Source organism: Dama dama, chromosome 4 (assembly GCF_033118175.1).
Source record: "Dama dama isolate Ldn47 chromosome 4, ASM3311817v1, whole genome shotgun sequence".
Taxonomy (NCBI): domain Eukaryota; kingdom Metazoa; phylum Chordata; class Mammalia; order Artiodactyla; family Cervidae; genus Dama; species Dama dama.
The window spans coordinates 68,384,949-68,401,188 of NC_083684.1; the positions used below are offsets into that span (position 1 = coordinate 68,384,949).

The following is a 16,240-nucleotide window of genomic DNA, read 5'->3' on the forward strand; positions in this document are numbered from 1 at the left end:
CAATCCCTGGTCAGAGAACTAGATCCGATGTGCCACAACTAAGAGTTTTCAAGCTGCAACTAAGACCTAGCTCAGCCAAATAAATAATTTTTTTTTTTTTTTAAGATTTCAACTAGAATGGGAGGCTTGAGGTCAAGGCCAGGGTACAGGATTAGGGTCCCTGGTTAGCGACCCACTTGGGGAATTTCCGGTTCCCATTAAGAGTCAAAAAAGGGGGATGGGGTGTCAGGTCCGGGCATGGAGTCGGGATTGGTGGCCTAGGTTAGGATTTATAGACAAGTTACTGGTCCAAACCCTGGCTGGAGTCACGGGTCAGGACCCAGGGGGCAGATAGGAGAGAGTTCCGTTCGGGGGGTTGCTGGTTCTGACCCAAGGCCGGTGTCCCCCTTGGCTGCATGCTGTCTGGGGGACTCTAGCGGCCCCAGCGGGGCTCTCCACTGGAGCTCCCGGTCCCTCAGGCCCCGCAGGGCGCCCCCCGCCGCTGAGGATGAGTCACTGCAGCAGCCGCGCCCTGACCCTGCTGAGCAGCGTGTTCGGTGCGTGCGGCCTGCTGCTCGTGGGCATCGCCGTCAGCACGGACTACTGGCTGTACATGGAGGAGGGGACCGTGCTGCCGCAGAACCAGACCACGGAGGTCAAGATGGCACTGCACGCTGGCCTGTGGCGAGTCTGCTTCTTTGCAGGTACAGGCCTCACCTGCCCACCAGTCAACCGTCCCCGCCTTTGTGTGGCACCCGAGAGTCCTCATCCACACTTCCCTCCCACGGGTACCCGAAACCCAGAAATCAAACCCGTGTCTCTCCTGGACAGTCGCATGTCTACCTGGAGATTCCATTTCTAAGGTTTGCCAGGTGGCCGCATTGCGTAAAGAATCCGCCCGCCAGTGCAGGGAGATGCAAGAGACGCGGGTTTGATCCCTGGGTCAGGAAGATCCCCTGGAGAAGGAAATGACAACCCACTTCAGGATTCTTGCCTGGAGAATCCTATGGACAGAGGAGCCTGGCGGGCTGCAGTCCACGGGGTTGCAAAGAATCAGACACGACTGAGCAGTGGAGCGCGTGCACACGCACACACACACACACACACACACACACACTCAATTTTAGCGCTTTAGTCCCTGGATTTAAGAACCCGAACGATCACACAACCTCCAGGTCCCTAATCCCCAGTAACCCCCTGGAGCCACCAGCCCCAGAGAAACAGTAATCCTAGTTCAGAACTTGTCTCCTGAACAGTTCCGTTGTTGAATGGGAAGGATAAACAATATCTATGCCTCCCAGCTACTGCGGACATCTCTCCTAGGAATCCTTTCCCACCTCAACCCCCAGACCTTTCCCTCTTTAAGGATTCAGGAGACCTGGCCCATAATCCCTTCTTACTAGAGACTCTGGCTTCCAGCTTGTCTTCCTCCATCCAACTTGCAACCAGGGCAACTTGCAATAGGAGCTGGCAGGCTCCTGCCCACACCCTTCTGTGACCCCCTAAGAGGAGCACAAATGAAGTACAGAGCAATACAGAATAGACAGACACTAATCCCCAGAACATTCCCATCCTGGGGTCTCTTGACTGTGCGTCCTGCCCCTGACCGCCCTGCCTTCTTATCTTCCCCCAGGCCGGGAAAAGGGTCGCTGCGTGGCCTCAGAATATTTCCTTGAACCAGAGATCAACTTGGTGACGGAAAACACGGAGAATATTCTGAGTGAGGGGAAGCAGGGGGCTGGGAGGGTTAGGCAACCAAGGGGCAGGGTGACAGGGCGGGTCCTGGGGAAAAGGGCAGGCCAGAACTGGCGCTAGTGGTAAAGAACCCGCCTGCCAATGCAGGAGTCGTAAAGAGATGTGGGTTCATCCCCTGGATCGGGAAGATCCCCTGGAGGAGGAAATGGCAACCCGCTCCAGTATTCTTACCTGGATAATCCTTTGGACGAAGAAGCCTGGGAGGCTACAGTCCATGGGGTCGCAGAGTCTCGCACACAAGAAAAGGGATGGAGAGGAAGGGAAGCAATGCAGGCTTGAAAGCAGGCAGAGTGGGTGTGTGAGGAGGCGGGGCCAGGTCGAAGGGGCGGAGCCTGGGAGTGGGTGGAGTCAAGAGCTAAGGGGTGGGGTCAAACCAAGGAGGTGTGGCCTGGGCGAGGGGGTGGGGCCAGCAGTGGAAGTTTCAGAAAGGGGCGAGGGGGTGCAGAGATGAGGAGGATTCAGAGGTGACCTCCGCCTTTCTTCCTACCCCTCCCCCAGAGACAGTGCGCACAGCCACCCCCTTCCCCATGGTGAGCCTCTTCCTCGTGTTCACCGCCTTTGTCATCAGCAACATTGGCCACATCCGCCCGCAGAGGACCATTCTGGCCTTCGTTTCCGGCATCTTCTTCATCCTCTCAGGTAAGCCCAAGGAAAGGACTGACAAGCTGCAGGACCATTTCAGGCGCCAGGAACCTGGGGCTCCTCTTCCAATAAGACCACCACTTCCTTGCTGGGTAATCCTGAAGGAATTGCAGAACCTCTCTGAGCCCCACTTTGCTGCTCTGTGGAATGGAGCATTTCTCAGCGAGCGTTTCTTGGGTGCTAACTGGGTGGCAGGCTCTGTTCTGATACAATAACCTTGTGAGGTAAATGCTATTAATAACCCCATTTTACAGTTATGGAAACACACACTCAGCGGAATGAAGTCATTTACTCAGGGCCATACAACCAGTGAGAGGCAGAGATGGGACTCAACCACACACATTTCGCCTCCAGAGGCTGTATTTTTAACCACTCCTGATATTTTAGCAATTAACAGTTTGCAAGGCTCTTTATGTTCTGTGCGACGTATTACTGGAACATTTTTCAAAAAGAAACGTCGAAAGAACCCTGTGCCCACCACTTAGAGTTGACCATTACCACATCACAGGATTTGCTTTATCCTGTACCTGTCCATCTATCTTTCTACCCATCCATCCATCTATTTTATTATCATTTAAAAATGAATTTCAGAGCAAGTTGCAGGCATCAGTACTCTTGACTCTAGATTCTTTACCATGCCTGTCATTAGCTAGAGTTCAATGTTTATTTATAGTTATCTTTTCTTTTGAGATCTAAGGCTCTTTTGCATGAGCAATCTCATAAATGTCTCATAACATCTCTGTCCGGGAGTTATTATTAGAACTAATTTGATAAAATAGGGATACCGGGTCTTGAAATTGTGCAGGGAGTTGCCTGAGATACCAGTGTAAGCTGGCTCCCTAGGGACTCAAGTGTCCTGAGCTCCAGAGGAGAGCTCTTTCTGAAGTGTTCCTCTCCTCCAAATTTTAGCTCAGTCCAGTCCAATTCAGTCCAACTCAGCTCAGGTCAGGTCACCTCTGCTCTGACATACTTAACTCCATCAATCTGGCTCAACTGACCCCAATCTATTCTGACTCAGTTCTTCAGTTCAATTCGAATTACTTCAACATGATTTAATTAAACTCCGTTGGGGCCCTTTTAATTCAGTTGATATTTTATGAACAAAGCCTGCTGTATGTCTTGCTCCCATTACGTCCCCTGGGGCCTGCACTCGGCCACATCTTTGGAGTCAGCTCTGCAAATAATTGGAGATGGATCTTCAAAAACCCCCTCCCCCAGCCTCCTCCCCGCTCCTCACCCAGCTTTCTCTGGGCTAAACCTCCCCCGTGCCTCCAACCTAACCTGACAAGACCTCTTCCCCAGGAAAGCAGGGTGCAACCTCCGTGCAAACTTGAATCACAGCATGCAGAGCCAGACACCAAGCTAAAATAAGACACATATCATATCACCATTTCAGAGTGTCAGATGGAAAAATTGTAGCCTAGAGAGACAGAAAGTGGGGCAAGGGTAGGGAGCATGGGGACTTTGATTCAACCCACCTGAAATGTTCGAAGAAAAATCCTATTGTTCATGATTTACAGAAGTGGAAACCAAAGAGGCAATAAAGCTGATAAATGACAGTGTTGGCACTGGAATCAAGGGTGGTCTCATCCCAAAAGCCATGCTTATACCAATGCATCAGGACCTGACTTCCCAAGGTCAAGTTAAGTATCAGTTGGTGTTGTCAGGGCTGGAAATCAGGCCTCTGATGTAACAATAGAGTAATTTAGGGGCATTGAACCCCACTTCCTGAACTTCACTTCATAGACTATGGTCTATGCACCCCACCAGAGATAGCCAAGGTTGCAGCCTGTAGTGGCTGAAGGTTCATGCTGCTGTGAACCTAGAAAGACCTGGGGTAAAATCCTGCCACTTAGCCTGTGAGACACAGCCTTCCTTTCTGGAGCTGTTGACTGGGCAGCCTTGGTCAGGGGTGGGAAAACTTTTTGCTCAGGGCCAGACAGTAAATAGTCTGGGCTTTGTTGGAGTGCCAAAGCAGCCAGAGGGGAAGCAGTGGGCCTAGCTGTGTTCCAATAATCCTATTTAAGGAGCCTGAAATTTGAATTCAACCTAGTTTTCATGGATCGTGAGATTTTATTATTCTTTTTTCTTTTTTTTCTGACCATTAAAAAAAAAATGTAAAAACCACACTTAGCTTGCAAACTGTACAAAAACAGGCAGTGGGACCAATAGTTTTCTGACCGACCCCTGGTCTAGATCATGGATGTGAAGGCCCAACACAGGGCCTGGTCTATAGCAGTAAGTGCTCAGCATGTGGCAGTTTTAAATAAATAAATGCATACTCACATACATTCATGAATAGTAGTAGTAGTGACAGCAACCATAATAGAAAACAGTTAATTGAGTGCCACGGTTTGGGGAAGTTCTAAGTGCTTTGTGCAAATTAAGTTATTTCTTTTTCTTCACCTCGTAAGGCAGATACTATTTTTATTCCCATTTTCCATTTGAGGAAGCAGAAAGCACGCAAAAGTTCAGTTGCTCCACAGTGGAAGCGGGATTCCAGACCGGTCTTTCACCCTGGCATTCTACTGCCTCACCACAATTAAAAGTCATAAAGACAAAGGGGAGTAGAAGAGAGGAGAGGCTGGGGACTTCCCTGGTGGTCCAGTGGCTAAGACTCCATGGTCCCAGTGCTGGGGACCTGGGGTTCCATCCTTGGTCAGAGAACTAGATCCCACATGGCCAGCAACAAAGATCAAAGATCCCACACGCACATCTAAGACCCAGCTAGCTGAAAGAAAGAAAGGAAGGAAAGGGTGGAAGTAGTACCAGAATCTTAGATCTTGGAATGGAATGTAGTAGTGCAACCACCTCATGTTCCCAATGAGGAAATTGAGACTTAGAAAGAGACAAGGGTTGACCAAGGTCTGGTAAATGGCGATGTTGACATTCAGTTTTGGAGAAAGTGGCAGGAGGGATAGGGTGTTGATGATCCCTCAGGGTCCTGTGTTGGGAATGGATTAAAAGGAAAGAGATTGGAAATGGAGGAGGCTTATGCAGTGGTCCAGGCAGGAGCAGATAAGGTTCTAGCTGGGGAGGGAGATGGGAGGATAAAGGTGACTGGATGGCTTTGAGAAAGAAGGATGTTGACAGAAGAATCAATAGAACCAGATGACTGACTGGGTATGATTGGTGAGAGAAGGGGGAGGAGGCTGGAGTGACATTGGTTTTCTTTTTCCAGGTCAGATGAGGCAAGCTTCCTGTGCCTGGCTCATATTAACCCCTGCTCCTCAAACATGTTCCATGTATCTGCTCTTTCTTTCATTCATTCACTCATCAAACAGTTACAGAAACATCTTCTATGCCATGCCCTTACTGAGCACTGGTGACATGCTGAATCTTAAATGGCAATCTTCATGCAGTCAGCCACAAAACTGCTCCCAGCTGCATGCCCATCAATGCTGGTCACGCAGCACTTAAATCCCTTCAGTGCCTCAATGCATTTCTATTGCACTTAGAATACATCCCAACTCCTCATGCTGACTTACAAGGTCTTACATGACTTGGCTACTGCTCAGACTTCTGGTCTCATTTTTCCTAACTCACTAACACTCTCTCCACTGCTGCACTGCCCTTGAAATGCTAATCTCAACCTCACTTTTGCAAGCATTAACCCTCCATGCTTGGAAGTCTCTTTCTCCTAATTCCCCAACTTTCCCTCTTCAGATTTTCTTTCTCTGACAATGGTACCCAATGTTGCTTTGCCCCCACTATACTACCCATCACATTCCCTATTTGATATTTGCTTTATAGCACTTATTGCTAGTGTCACCTTATTCATTTTCTGCCTCCTTCCACCAGAATGTAAACTCCAAAAGGCAGGAAGGGACTTCCCTAGTGATCCAGCAGCTAAGACGTTACACTTCTGGTGCAGGGGACCTGGGTTTGATCCTTGTCCAGGGGACTAGATCTCACATGCTGCAACTAAGGAAAGAGCCCCAGTCCTGCGACTAAGACCCAGTGCAGCCAAATAAATAGATAAATAAAAGGCAGAGACATGCTCATGCTTGTATCTTCAGAGCCTAGATGAGTTGCTGGTACAAAGTCCACGATGAAATATTTGTAGAAGAGACCCTTGATAAAGAAAGTTCAAGGCATTCTGAGAAAAGGGAAGATGCTTTAAGCTGACAGAGTAGGGTGCTGGAGAGGGTGGGAGGGACCAGAATTTCAAGAGCAGGTGACATCTAAATTGATGCAGAAAGGGCGAGGGGGAGTTTTTCAAGTAAAGAGAGAAAAGTGCCTGGTACAGAGATGCAATTCACAGCATGCGTTAAGACCCTAGAAAGCGGTAAGACTGAGGTAGCCGCCCGTGTAGCTCTCCATGGTCCTGAAATTCTTTGTTCTAAATCCAGGTTGTTCTATTCAGCTTGGAATGTAGGTGATTCTTGCCTTCTGTGCTCTAAGAATTCTGAAGCAGATGTAGTGGAGGGGGGAGGGAGAAGGCCGGATTACAGAGAAAGGAAGAGGGAAGGAGAGAGAAAAAAGAGGGGAGGAGGAAAAAACGGGAAAGAAGGTTATTTTTAGAGAACCAGAGTCACCGTAAAATGCCCAGGAAGGAGAAAGAATGACAAGAACAGCTTCTGACATTGTTTTTAGATAACTTTCAATCATTAAAACAAAAACAAGAGCAAAAGCAACAACAGAAAGCTCCTTCTCTTCAGAAACGTTTGTTCCCTTCTCATCAACCCTGTTCCTGACTCTCTGTAGGGAGAATGTTTGTCTTTTAGATCTGAAATGTAAAATGGGCCTTGAGGTGAGACAGGAGTGTTTGGCAGGTTTTCAGATCAAAAAGAGCCTGGATAATCAGACTGAGGAACGAATACTTTCTCCCATGGATACTAGGGTGCCAAGAAAGGATTTTGACAAGAGGAGGACAGAGTCTGATATGGGTTTTATTTAGTTATTTAGACCAGGGATGGAACCCGGGCAACTTGCAGTGGTAGGGCAGAATCCTAACCACTGGACTGCTAGGGAACTCCCTGGTATGGGTTTTTAGAAAGAACCAGTATCTGAAACAAAACAAAAACATACGGGACTTCCCTGGCGGTCCAGAGGTTAAGACTTCACCTCCCAATGCAAGGGGTGTGGGACTGATCCCTAGCTGGGGAACTAAGATCCCACATGCCTCAAAGTGTGGGAAAAATAAGAAAAGAAAGAAACAACAGTATCTAAAATAGGGAGACGGGTTTGAAGGAAATAGGACAGGCACAGGGAATAAGCCTCAGCTGGATTAGAGGACTTGGGGATGCACAAAGGGATTTTAGATTTATGAGAGATTCAGGAAGGAAAATAGACATGATTTGATAATTGACCATCCTTCTTGGATGAGGGGAGTCAGATTAAAGGAACTCCCCTGGGCTTCCCAGGTGGTGCTAGTGGTAAAGAACCCACCTGCCAATGCATGTAGATGGAAGAGACACATGTTCAATCCATGGGTCGGGAAGATCCCCTGGAGAAGGAAATGGCAACCCACTCCAGTATTCTTGCCTGGAGAATCCCATGGACAGAGGAGCCTGGTGGGCTACAGTCCATGGGGTCTCACCGAGTTGGACATGACTGTAGCAACTGAGCACGCAAGCACTCTGTTTTAACTTTACCATTTGAAAGTAAGTTGCAGGCATCACTAAGCATTTTAATATGCATCTCTTAAGAGTAATGACATTTTTCTACATAACTGCAAGACCATTATTAAACCTAGAAATTTTACAATAATTCCATAATATAATCCATTCCATTTTCAAACTGTCCTAGTCATTCTAAGAATGCCTTTTATAGCTTTCCCCGCAGAACCAGGATTCAGTCTAAGTTTATGCATTGCATTTAGTTAATTTCTCTTTTAGTCTAGACTAGTTCTCATACTATATTTTTTACAACACTGACTTTTAAAATATATTTCATTATGAAAATATAGAAAGGATAGTGTGGTGTGCCATGCACCCTTCACTCAGTTTCAACAATTATCAACATATGGCAAAGCTTTTTTTAGTCAAACTTGCCATATCTCCCTTCTGCACTTCACTACAGGATTTTAAAGTCAGTCTCCAGCATTAAATCATCTTATCCACTAATATTTCAGTATATCTCTGAGAAATTAGTACTTTGTTATTTAACATAGCCACACTGCCATTATCTGCCCAAATAATGAAGAATAGCTGCTTAATATAAATTAATATCTAGCCAGAGTTCAACTTCCCCACTTGTCTCATAAATGCCTTTTTAAAAATTTTTACAATTAGTGTGTTGGAAACCAGGATCCAAATTCCACTTGTGCATTTAGTTGATAGATCTCTGAAGCCTCTTTTAATCTCTAATAGTCCCTCTCCTATTTTTTTCTTGCCATTCATTTGAAAATATCTAGTCATTTGCCTCATGTAATCTCCACACTTTTGATCTTTCTGTTGTGTCCTTGTGTTGTGATTTTAACATGTCCATCCGCTCTGTGTTTTCCTGTAAAATTGTAGATCAGATCCAGGTTTGACTTTGGGGGTGGGGGGGTGGGGCAAAAATACCCCATAGATAGGTGGTGTTATTAAGTCCTACTGCATTGCATCAGGAGACATAATACTATCTGTTTGCCTCTCTTTTTGAGATGTTAAGATTAATCACTGGCTTAAGTATTATAATTTGGCTCATACCATTGTCCTTTTGAAATCTGTAAGACAGGATGTCCTGTAGAACACCCCACATCCTGCCTCTGTTTGATTGTTTCCTCATGGCATCATTTGACTTCTTCCTCTTCCTTTGTATTTTCTGTAACCGGCAGTTATGTCCAAGGTAGAGACTTAATTAGATTCTAGTTATATAGGTTTGGTAAGATTTAGAAGTGGTGCCATATTCTTTATAGCCCATCACTTCTGGTAGCTAATAATGTCAAGTTGTTCCCACAAGGAGTGGAAAAATGTTTGCACCCCCTTGGTAAAGGGGGTGATCATTAGAGCTCTCCTTTGGAAAGGCACATTTTTCTCTTCACAATGAGTAAGCCATTTGCAGGGTAACATTTTTGAATCTTCAAGGGGTGGAATTCCTGTTTGGGGATACCTGTTTCATTTAAAATTTGTTGTTTTGGCAAATTTTTAAATGTACAGAAAAGTTGCAAGAACAGCACAAAGAATTCTCATGTTCTTCACCTGGGCCAAGTTTTAACATTTTGCTACCTTTGTCTTTTTTTATTTTTATTATTACTATTTATTTATTTCTGGCTGCTTTGGGTCTTCATTGTGGTGCATGGACTCCAGAGTTCGTGGGCTCAGTTGCTCTAGAGCATGTGGGATCATCCCTGGCCAGGGAGTGAACCTGTGTCCCTGCATTGGAGGGTGGACTCCCAACCACTGGACCACCAGGGAAGTCCCCCACCTTTGTCTTTTTCTCTGTCTTATGTGTATATCAGTCAGCTCAGATCAGTCGCTCAGTCATGTCTGACTCTTTGTGACCCCATGGATGCAGCACACCAGGCTTCCCTGTCCATCACCAACTCCCGGAGCTTGCTCAAACTCACGTCCATCGAGTCAGTGATGCCATTCTCCTCCTGCCTTCAATCTTTCCCAGCATCAGGGTCTTTTCCAGTGAGTCAGTTCTTCGCATCAGGTGGCCAAAATATTGGAGTATATGTGTGTATATGGGCATATATCTATATGTTATTAATACATTATATTACCATAGATAACCACTTGAACATAAGTTGCAAATACCTCACCCTTTTAAAATTTTTTTGTTTTTTAATTTTTACAATGTTGTGTTGGTTTCTGCCATATGACAATGACAATCAACCATAATTATACATATGTCCCCTCCCTTCTGAGCCTCCCTCCTCTCCCCTCATCCCACCCTCTAGGTCATCCCAGAGCACCAGACTGGGCCCCCTGTACCACATAGCATCTTCTCACCAACTATCCATTTTACACACACTAGAAACACTTCACTCTTAAATACATCAGCATCAGATATCTCCTAAGGACAAGTATATTTCCTTTCCTAAGCATAGTACCATCATCCAATTCAGGAAGTTGAACATTTATACAGTTTTACAGCTAATACACAATCTGTATTCAAATTTCATCAGTTGTCTGCACGCTGCCTTTTTGATATTTTAAACATTTTGGGCCGTTCTCAGTCTTGGCTGCCGCTTGCAGGCTTTCTCTAGCTGTGGCGAGCCGGGGCTCCTCACTCGGTGCGGTGCACAGCGTTCTCATCGCCAGGGCTTCTCCTGTTTTGGGACATGCGCTCTAGGCTCTCAGGCTTCAGTAGTTGTGATGCACCGGCTTAGTTGCTCCACAGCACCCACGCTACCTTTTTTTTTTCCCACTGGCTGCTCCCCGGGGCCTGTGGGATCCCAGTTCCCTGACCAGGGATCGAACCCAAGCTCCCTGTAGTGGAAGAACAGAGTCTTCCCTGGACCATCAGGGAAGTCCCCACACTGCTTTTTATGGTCCGTTTTTCCCCTGATTCAAGATCCAGGCTAGGATTCCGCTCTGCATTTCCTTGATGTGTCTCTTTTCATCTTTTATATAGTTCCTATGCCTTAAAAAAAAAATCTTTCATGTTGACGTTTATTTTTGAAGAATGCAACCAGTGTTTGTAAAACGCCCCACATTTTCTCCTGGAGTGGATCCAGGTTACACATTTCCAGCAGGGACACTACATAAATGAAGTGGTGGTGTGATCCCATCAGGAGGTCGAGGTGTCCGTTTGTCCCACTATTGGTAATGTTAGCTTCAGGCACTTGGTTCAAACGGTATCTTTCAGGCTCCTTGATGATAAAGGGGGCTTTCCAAAGTATCTTTGTAATGAACAGATATTCCACGAGGAGATTCTGTCATTCAGTGATTTAACAACCTCTGATGATGCTTGCCTGCAGCCTAATATCATTGTGTGCGTGCATGCTAAGTCGCTTCAGTCATGTCTGGCTCCTGGTGACCCTATGGGCTGCAGCTGTTGCTGGGCACGGGCTTTCTCTAGTTGCAACGAGTGGGTGCTCCTCTCTAGTTGTGGAATCTCCCCAGGTCAGGGACCAAACCTGTGTCACCTGCATGGGCAGGTGGATTCTTTACCACTAAGCCAGCAGGGAAGTCCTGATCTACTTTCTCTGTCTATGGATTTGCCTATTTTGGACATTTCCTATAAATGGAAGCGTACAATATGTGGTCTTCTGCATCGAGCTTCTTTCACTTAGCATATTTTCTAGGTTCCACCATGTGGCAGTATAAATCAGCACTCCATTCCTTTTTTTGGCTGAATACTATTCCTTTATATGGCTATACCACATTTTGTTTATCCATGCAGTTGATAGACATTTGGGTTGTTTCCACGTTTTGGCTATTATGAATAATGCTGCTGCAAACTTTGCTGCACAAGTTTTTGTGTGAGCATATGTTTCCAGTTCTCTCGGCTAAATACCTAGGAGTGGAATCGCTGGGTCATATGGTAATTCTATCTTTAACGCTTTGAGGAACTGCCAAATGAAATTCCTATACTTTTTACATGCCACAAAATACTCTTCTGATTTTTTTTTTTCAACCACTTAATCATATAAAAGTCATTCTTAGCTAGTAGACCATACAGAAACAGGGGGTGGGCTGGATTTAGCCCTGGGTCGGGGGGGGGGGGGTCGTTTTTTGCTAACGCCTTTCGTAGGCAATGGAAGCAATTCAGATTTATTCTGGGTGTGATGGACACACAGATGTTTGTTTGTGTAATAGGATTCTAGGGGAAGGTGCTAATGAGGATTATGGAGATTAATTTAGGGCCAGGGATTTTGCTGCCTCCTTAAGCCACCTTTAACAGATTCCTATGTGGCACAGCAGTAAAGAATCCACCTGCCAAGGCAGGAGACAGGAGACACGAGTTCAATCCCTGGGTTGGGAAGATCCCCTGGAATTGGCAACCCATTCCAGGATTCTTGCCTGGAAAATCCCATGGACAGAGACGCCTGGTGGGCTACAGGGTTGCCAAGAGTCAGACATGACTGAGCACACACCCACTGCAAGCCACCCTTGTATGGCTACGGTTTAAAAGAAAGTTCACCTTCAAGCTTCCCTGGTGGTCAAATGGTTGACTCCAAGTTCCAGTGTACAGGGCATGGGTTCAATCCCTAGTCAGGGAACTAAGGTCCCACATGCCACTCATATAAAATACATATGTTTATTTTATATACATATATATGTTAGAAAAAGAAAGTTCAGCTTGAGGAAGTGATACTCGCCTCTTAAAAATTCTCAAATGAGACTTCTCTCCATTTTCTCCCTGTACCTCTATATTCTCAACTCTAAACAGAGATAAAAATGGTACCTACTTGAAAGTGTTATTGTGAGGTTTGAATGAGTTAATGCATATAAGACACTCAGAATGGTGCCCAGCACAGAGCAAGACCTACACAAGCAGCTGCTATTATTATTGTTGTTGTTGTTATTGATGTTATTATCTATACAGCCTCAGTTCAGCTTCATCCTCCCCCCGTGGGCCTGTCATAGCTCCAGCATTTCTCCCCTCCAATCCCTTCCCACAACCCATCAGCCCCCAGAGGATCTTCTAACACTCCAGTCTGGCCCTGTCCTCCCTCTGCTCCCAACATTCCGTGGCTCCCTAGTGCCCTCACCATCAATGCCAAGCTTCTCAGACTGGCATTTGAGGCTCATCATGACAATGCCCCTGCCCAACCTTCTCTGGCTTCACTTCTGGTGGCTGTGGGCCATGTTTTTTAGCTGCATGGATGGATCAGTTTAGCGTTCCCCCTCCAACTCTGGTTGGAACAATGCTAGTCCCTCTGCCTTGCCTGGGGTGGTATCAGGGTTTTCCTGCATTCTTCCCTGGGCCTCATCCTTTGGGATTTAGGACAAAATCCAGCTTCCAGGAAACTTTCCTTGACTCCTTCCACTCCTACCCCCAGGTGGCTTTGGTGCCTTTTCTAGACCTATGGATCTTTATGCTACTATTTCATCTGCAATTTTTTTAAAATTAATTTTTCTGGTGCACACACAGTATGTGTGAGATCTTTGTTCCTTGACCATGGATCAAACCAGCACCCCCTGCAATGGAAGTTTGGAGTCTTAACCACTGACCGCTAGGGAAGTCTCTGTGCTACCATTTCTCTTACAGTACATGTCACCATGGATGTGACTGCTGACCAGTGTTCATATTTGCCTTCCCCAACTGCGCTGTGAGCCCCTGGATGGCAGATCAGGGATGCAGGGGTGGGAGGAGGGAGGAGGAGGCTGTTGATTTATCTCTAGACTCCCTGCACCCAGCCCAGGACCAGTCCACAAGGGACTTCAATTGATGAGAGCTTCCCTGGTAGCTCAGACTGCAAAGAATCCATCTGCAATGCAGGAGACCCCGGCTCAAGAAATTCCCCTGGAGAAGGGATAGGCCACCCACTCCAGTAGTCTTGGACTTCCCTGGTGGCCCAGACAGTAAAGAATCCACCTGCAATGCGGGAGACCTGGGTTCCATCCCTGAGTCGGGATGATCCTCTGGAGGGGGGCATGGCAACCCACTCCAGTATTCTTGTCTGGAGAATCCCCATGGACAGAGGAGCCTGGCGGGCTACAGTCCATGGGGTCGCAAAGAGTCCGACATGACTGAGTGACTAAGCACAGCACAGTCCAGGATAGAATGGGGTGGGGGGTGGGGGGAGAAGATGGCAGTGGGATGCAGGGGGCCTGGGGCTGGGGAAAGGGGTCTACTGCTAGTGGACCAAGGGCATCCCTCTACTCCCCCAGGCCTCTCCTTGGTGGTGGGCTTGGTTCTTTACATTTCCAGCATCAACGACGAGGTCATGAACAGGCCCAGCAGCTCGGAACAGTATTTCCACTATCGCTACGGGTGGTCTTTTGCCTTCGCAGCGTCCTCCTTCCTACTCAAAGAGGTGATGTCTGTGGGGCCCAGACTTCAGAGATTTGAATGGGGACCTGTGGCAGGGGCATGCGCGATTCCTGGGTCCAGGAGGAAGACCAGACCCTCCAGCTCCTGGGGTTCCGGAGGAGAAGGGGGGTGGCCTGGACTCCCAGATCTCCGGAAGGATGAAGCGGGGGACTCTGACTCCTTGGATGGGGGAGGGGGGGCGGTGGGGAGGGAGGAGGAGGCCGGGGCCCTAATTCCTGGCTTCTGGGAAAGGAGGAAGCTGGAGGCCTGGAATCCTGGGTCCTGGGAGAGGCGGGGCTGGGGGGTCTTGAGCCTTGGGGTCGGGGGTAGCCCGGGGCCAGCCTCGGGGACTCTGGTCCTGCCTTGCCACAGGGAGCCGGCGTGATGTCCGTGTACTTGTTCACCAAGCGCTACGCGGAGGAGGAGATGTACCGCCCGCACCCGGCCTTCTACCGCCCGCGTCTCAGCGACTGCTCCGACTACTCGGGCCAGTTTCTGCAGCCCGAGGCGTGGCGCCGCGGCCGCAGCCCCTCGGACATCTCCAGCGATGTGTCCATACAGATGACGCAGAACTACCCTCCCGCCATCAAGTACCCCGACCACCTCCACATCTCCACCTCGCCCTGCTGAGGCCCCGCCCCCGGAGCGCCCTGCCTCCTCCTCCTCCTCCTCCTCCTCCTCCTCCTCCTCCTCGCGGGTCTCGTCGCGACCGCGCGGCTCCAGCGCAAGTCCTAGGGACGCCTAGTCCCGCGGGGAGGAAATTGCGCGCGCGTTAGCCCAGCCTCGCCGCCGTGGCCCCGCCCTCTCCCTGGTGCCCCGCCCAGCCGCCATAGCCCCGCCCTCTTTCCTGACCGCTCCTCTTCATTGGTCCCTTCCACTTCCAGATGACTCCTCCCCCTGGAAGACACGCCCCTTTCATCAGGCCCCGCCCCCCCCGCCGAAAGGCTCCCAGGTTTCCCGGTTCTTTGCGCCCAGCGGCCGAGCGCGCCCACCTCCGTGCAAACCGCCCCAGTTACCTTTCGCCTCGGCCGGGGGCTCTGGGCTGGAGAGTAGGTTCTGGCAGCCGCCAGGAATGCCAAACATCCTCTTCTCCTCTCTGCCCCGGCTAGCCTCTTTCTCGGCCCAGTCTCACCTCCAGACCTTCGTGGTCCTCGCGTACAGCGAGTGAAGCGGGGAAGGCCCTTCTTGCTCCACCCCACACCCCCACCCCATCTCTAGGGTGGGGTGGGGGCCCGGAGGCCCCGGCTATGGTTAATCTGGCCTCACCCGCCCCCCACTGCACACCCGGGAGAGCCCGTTCTGTCTCACCTGCTGGACACGTCTCGGCCTTCTGAAGGCTACCTGTCTTTTCAAGGGCGCTCTTTAACGGATTTTCTCGCTCTCAGCTGACCTTGGCTTCTTTTTTCTTCCTCTTCCTCCCCTGCCTCCAGGCCTCCTCTCCACCTGCTCATCCAAAGCCCCCCTAGGTGTATCCAGCCCCCCCACGCCACGCGACGAGAATGGAGACCCTAGGGTGGAGGGAAGTCCTCCATGCCAATTCCACGCCTGTGCTCGCCTCTCCCCCCTCGAGGCCCCGTCGTGGGAGGGAGGGGCAGTAGCGGGGGTCGACACCCCCCAAACCTCGAAGTCTTCCATTTTCTGGCACCTCCCCCCTCACTGAAGTCCCCCTCCCCATCTCAGATCCCCCAACTCTGGCCTCTTTCAAGGGTCCGTCCGCCTCCTAGGACAGATTGGAGGGGGTTTCACCAGAAACTCACTCACTCCCTTATTAGGGGAGGAGGGGCGAGGTAGCACAGTATTGTACACGGAACCAGACAGGCCCCCTGGGTGGGAGGAGGGGGGCAGGGGAGGGACGGGGCGTTTTTAGTTTGCATCTTAGGTGGGAGGGGGGAGGGGGGAGCGCAGCAGTTAACCCGTCTTTACGAAGCGATTTTTAACGAGGCTGGGGGGAGGGGGGGCTTTGGAGATGGGGGGAGGGGTGGGGTGGGGGGCCTGGCTCTGTTATTTA

General features: G+C 49.0%; 1 protein-coding gene across 1 annotated transcript; it reads left to right on the plus strand.

Moving 5' to 3' along the window:
* The first annotated feature begins 487 nt into the window (after positions 1-487).
* CACNG7 (calcium voltage-gated channel auxiliary subunit gamma 7) lies at positions 488-15,647 on the plus strand. Its single transcript, XM_061136641.1, has 5 exons — positions 488-683; positions 1,613-1,699; positions 2,233-2,373; positions 14,091-14,236; positions 14,605-15,647. The coding sequence occupies exons 1-5, from the start codon at positions 488-490 to the stop codon at positions 14,860-14,862; spliced, it is 828 nt and encodes a 275-aa protein (XP_060992624.1). The 3' UTR covers positions 14,863-15,647.
* The last annotated feature ends 593 nt before the right edge of the window (positions 15,648-16,240 follow it).

Bases quoted from the DNA above. Each gene is read 5' to 3' on its own strand.
- CACNG7 (XM_061136641.1), top strand. From the start codon at position 488: ATGAGTCACTGCAGCAGCCGCGCCCTGACCCTGCTGAGCAGCGTGTTC. The intron at 2,374-14,090 runs GTAAGCCCAAGG...CTACTCCCCCAG, and splicing joins CATCTTCTTCATCCTCTCAG to GCCTCTCCTTGGTGGTGGGC. The intron at 14,237-14,604 runs GTGATGTCTGTG...GCCTTGCCACAG, and splicing joins CCTCCTTCCTACTCAAAGAG to GGAGCCGGCGTGATGTCCGT.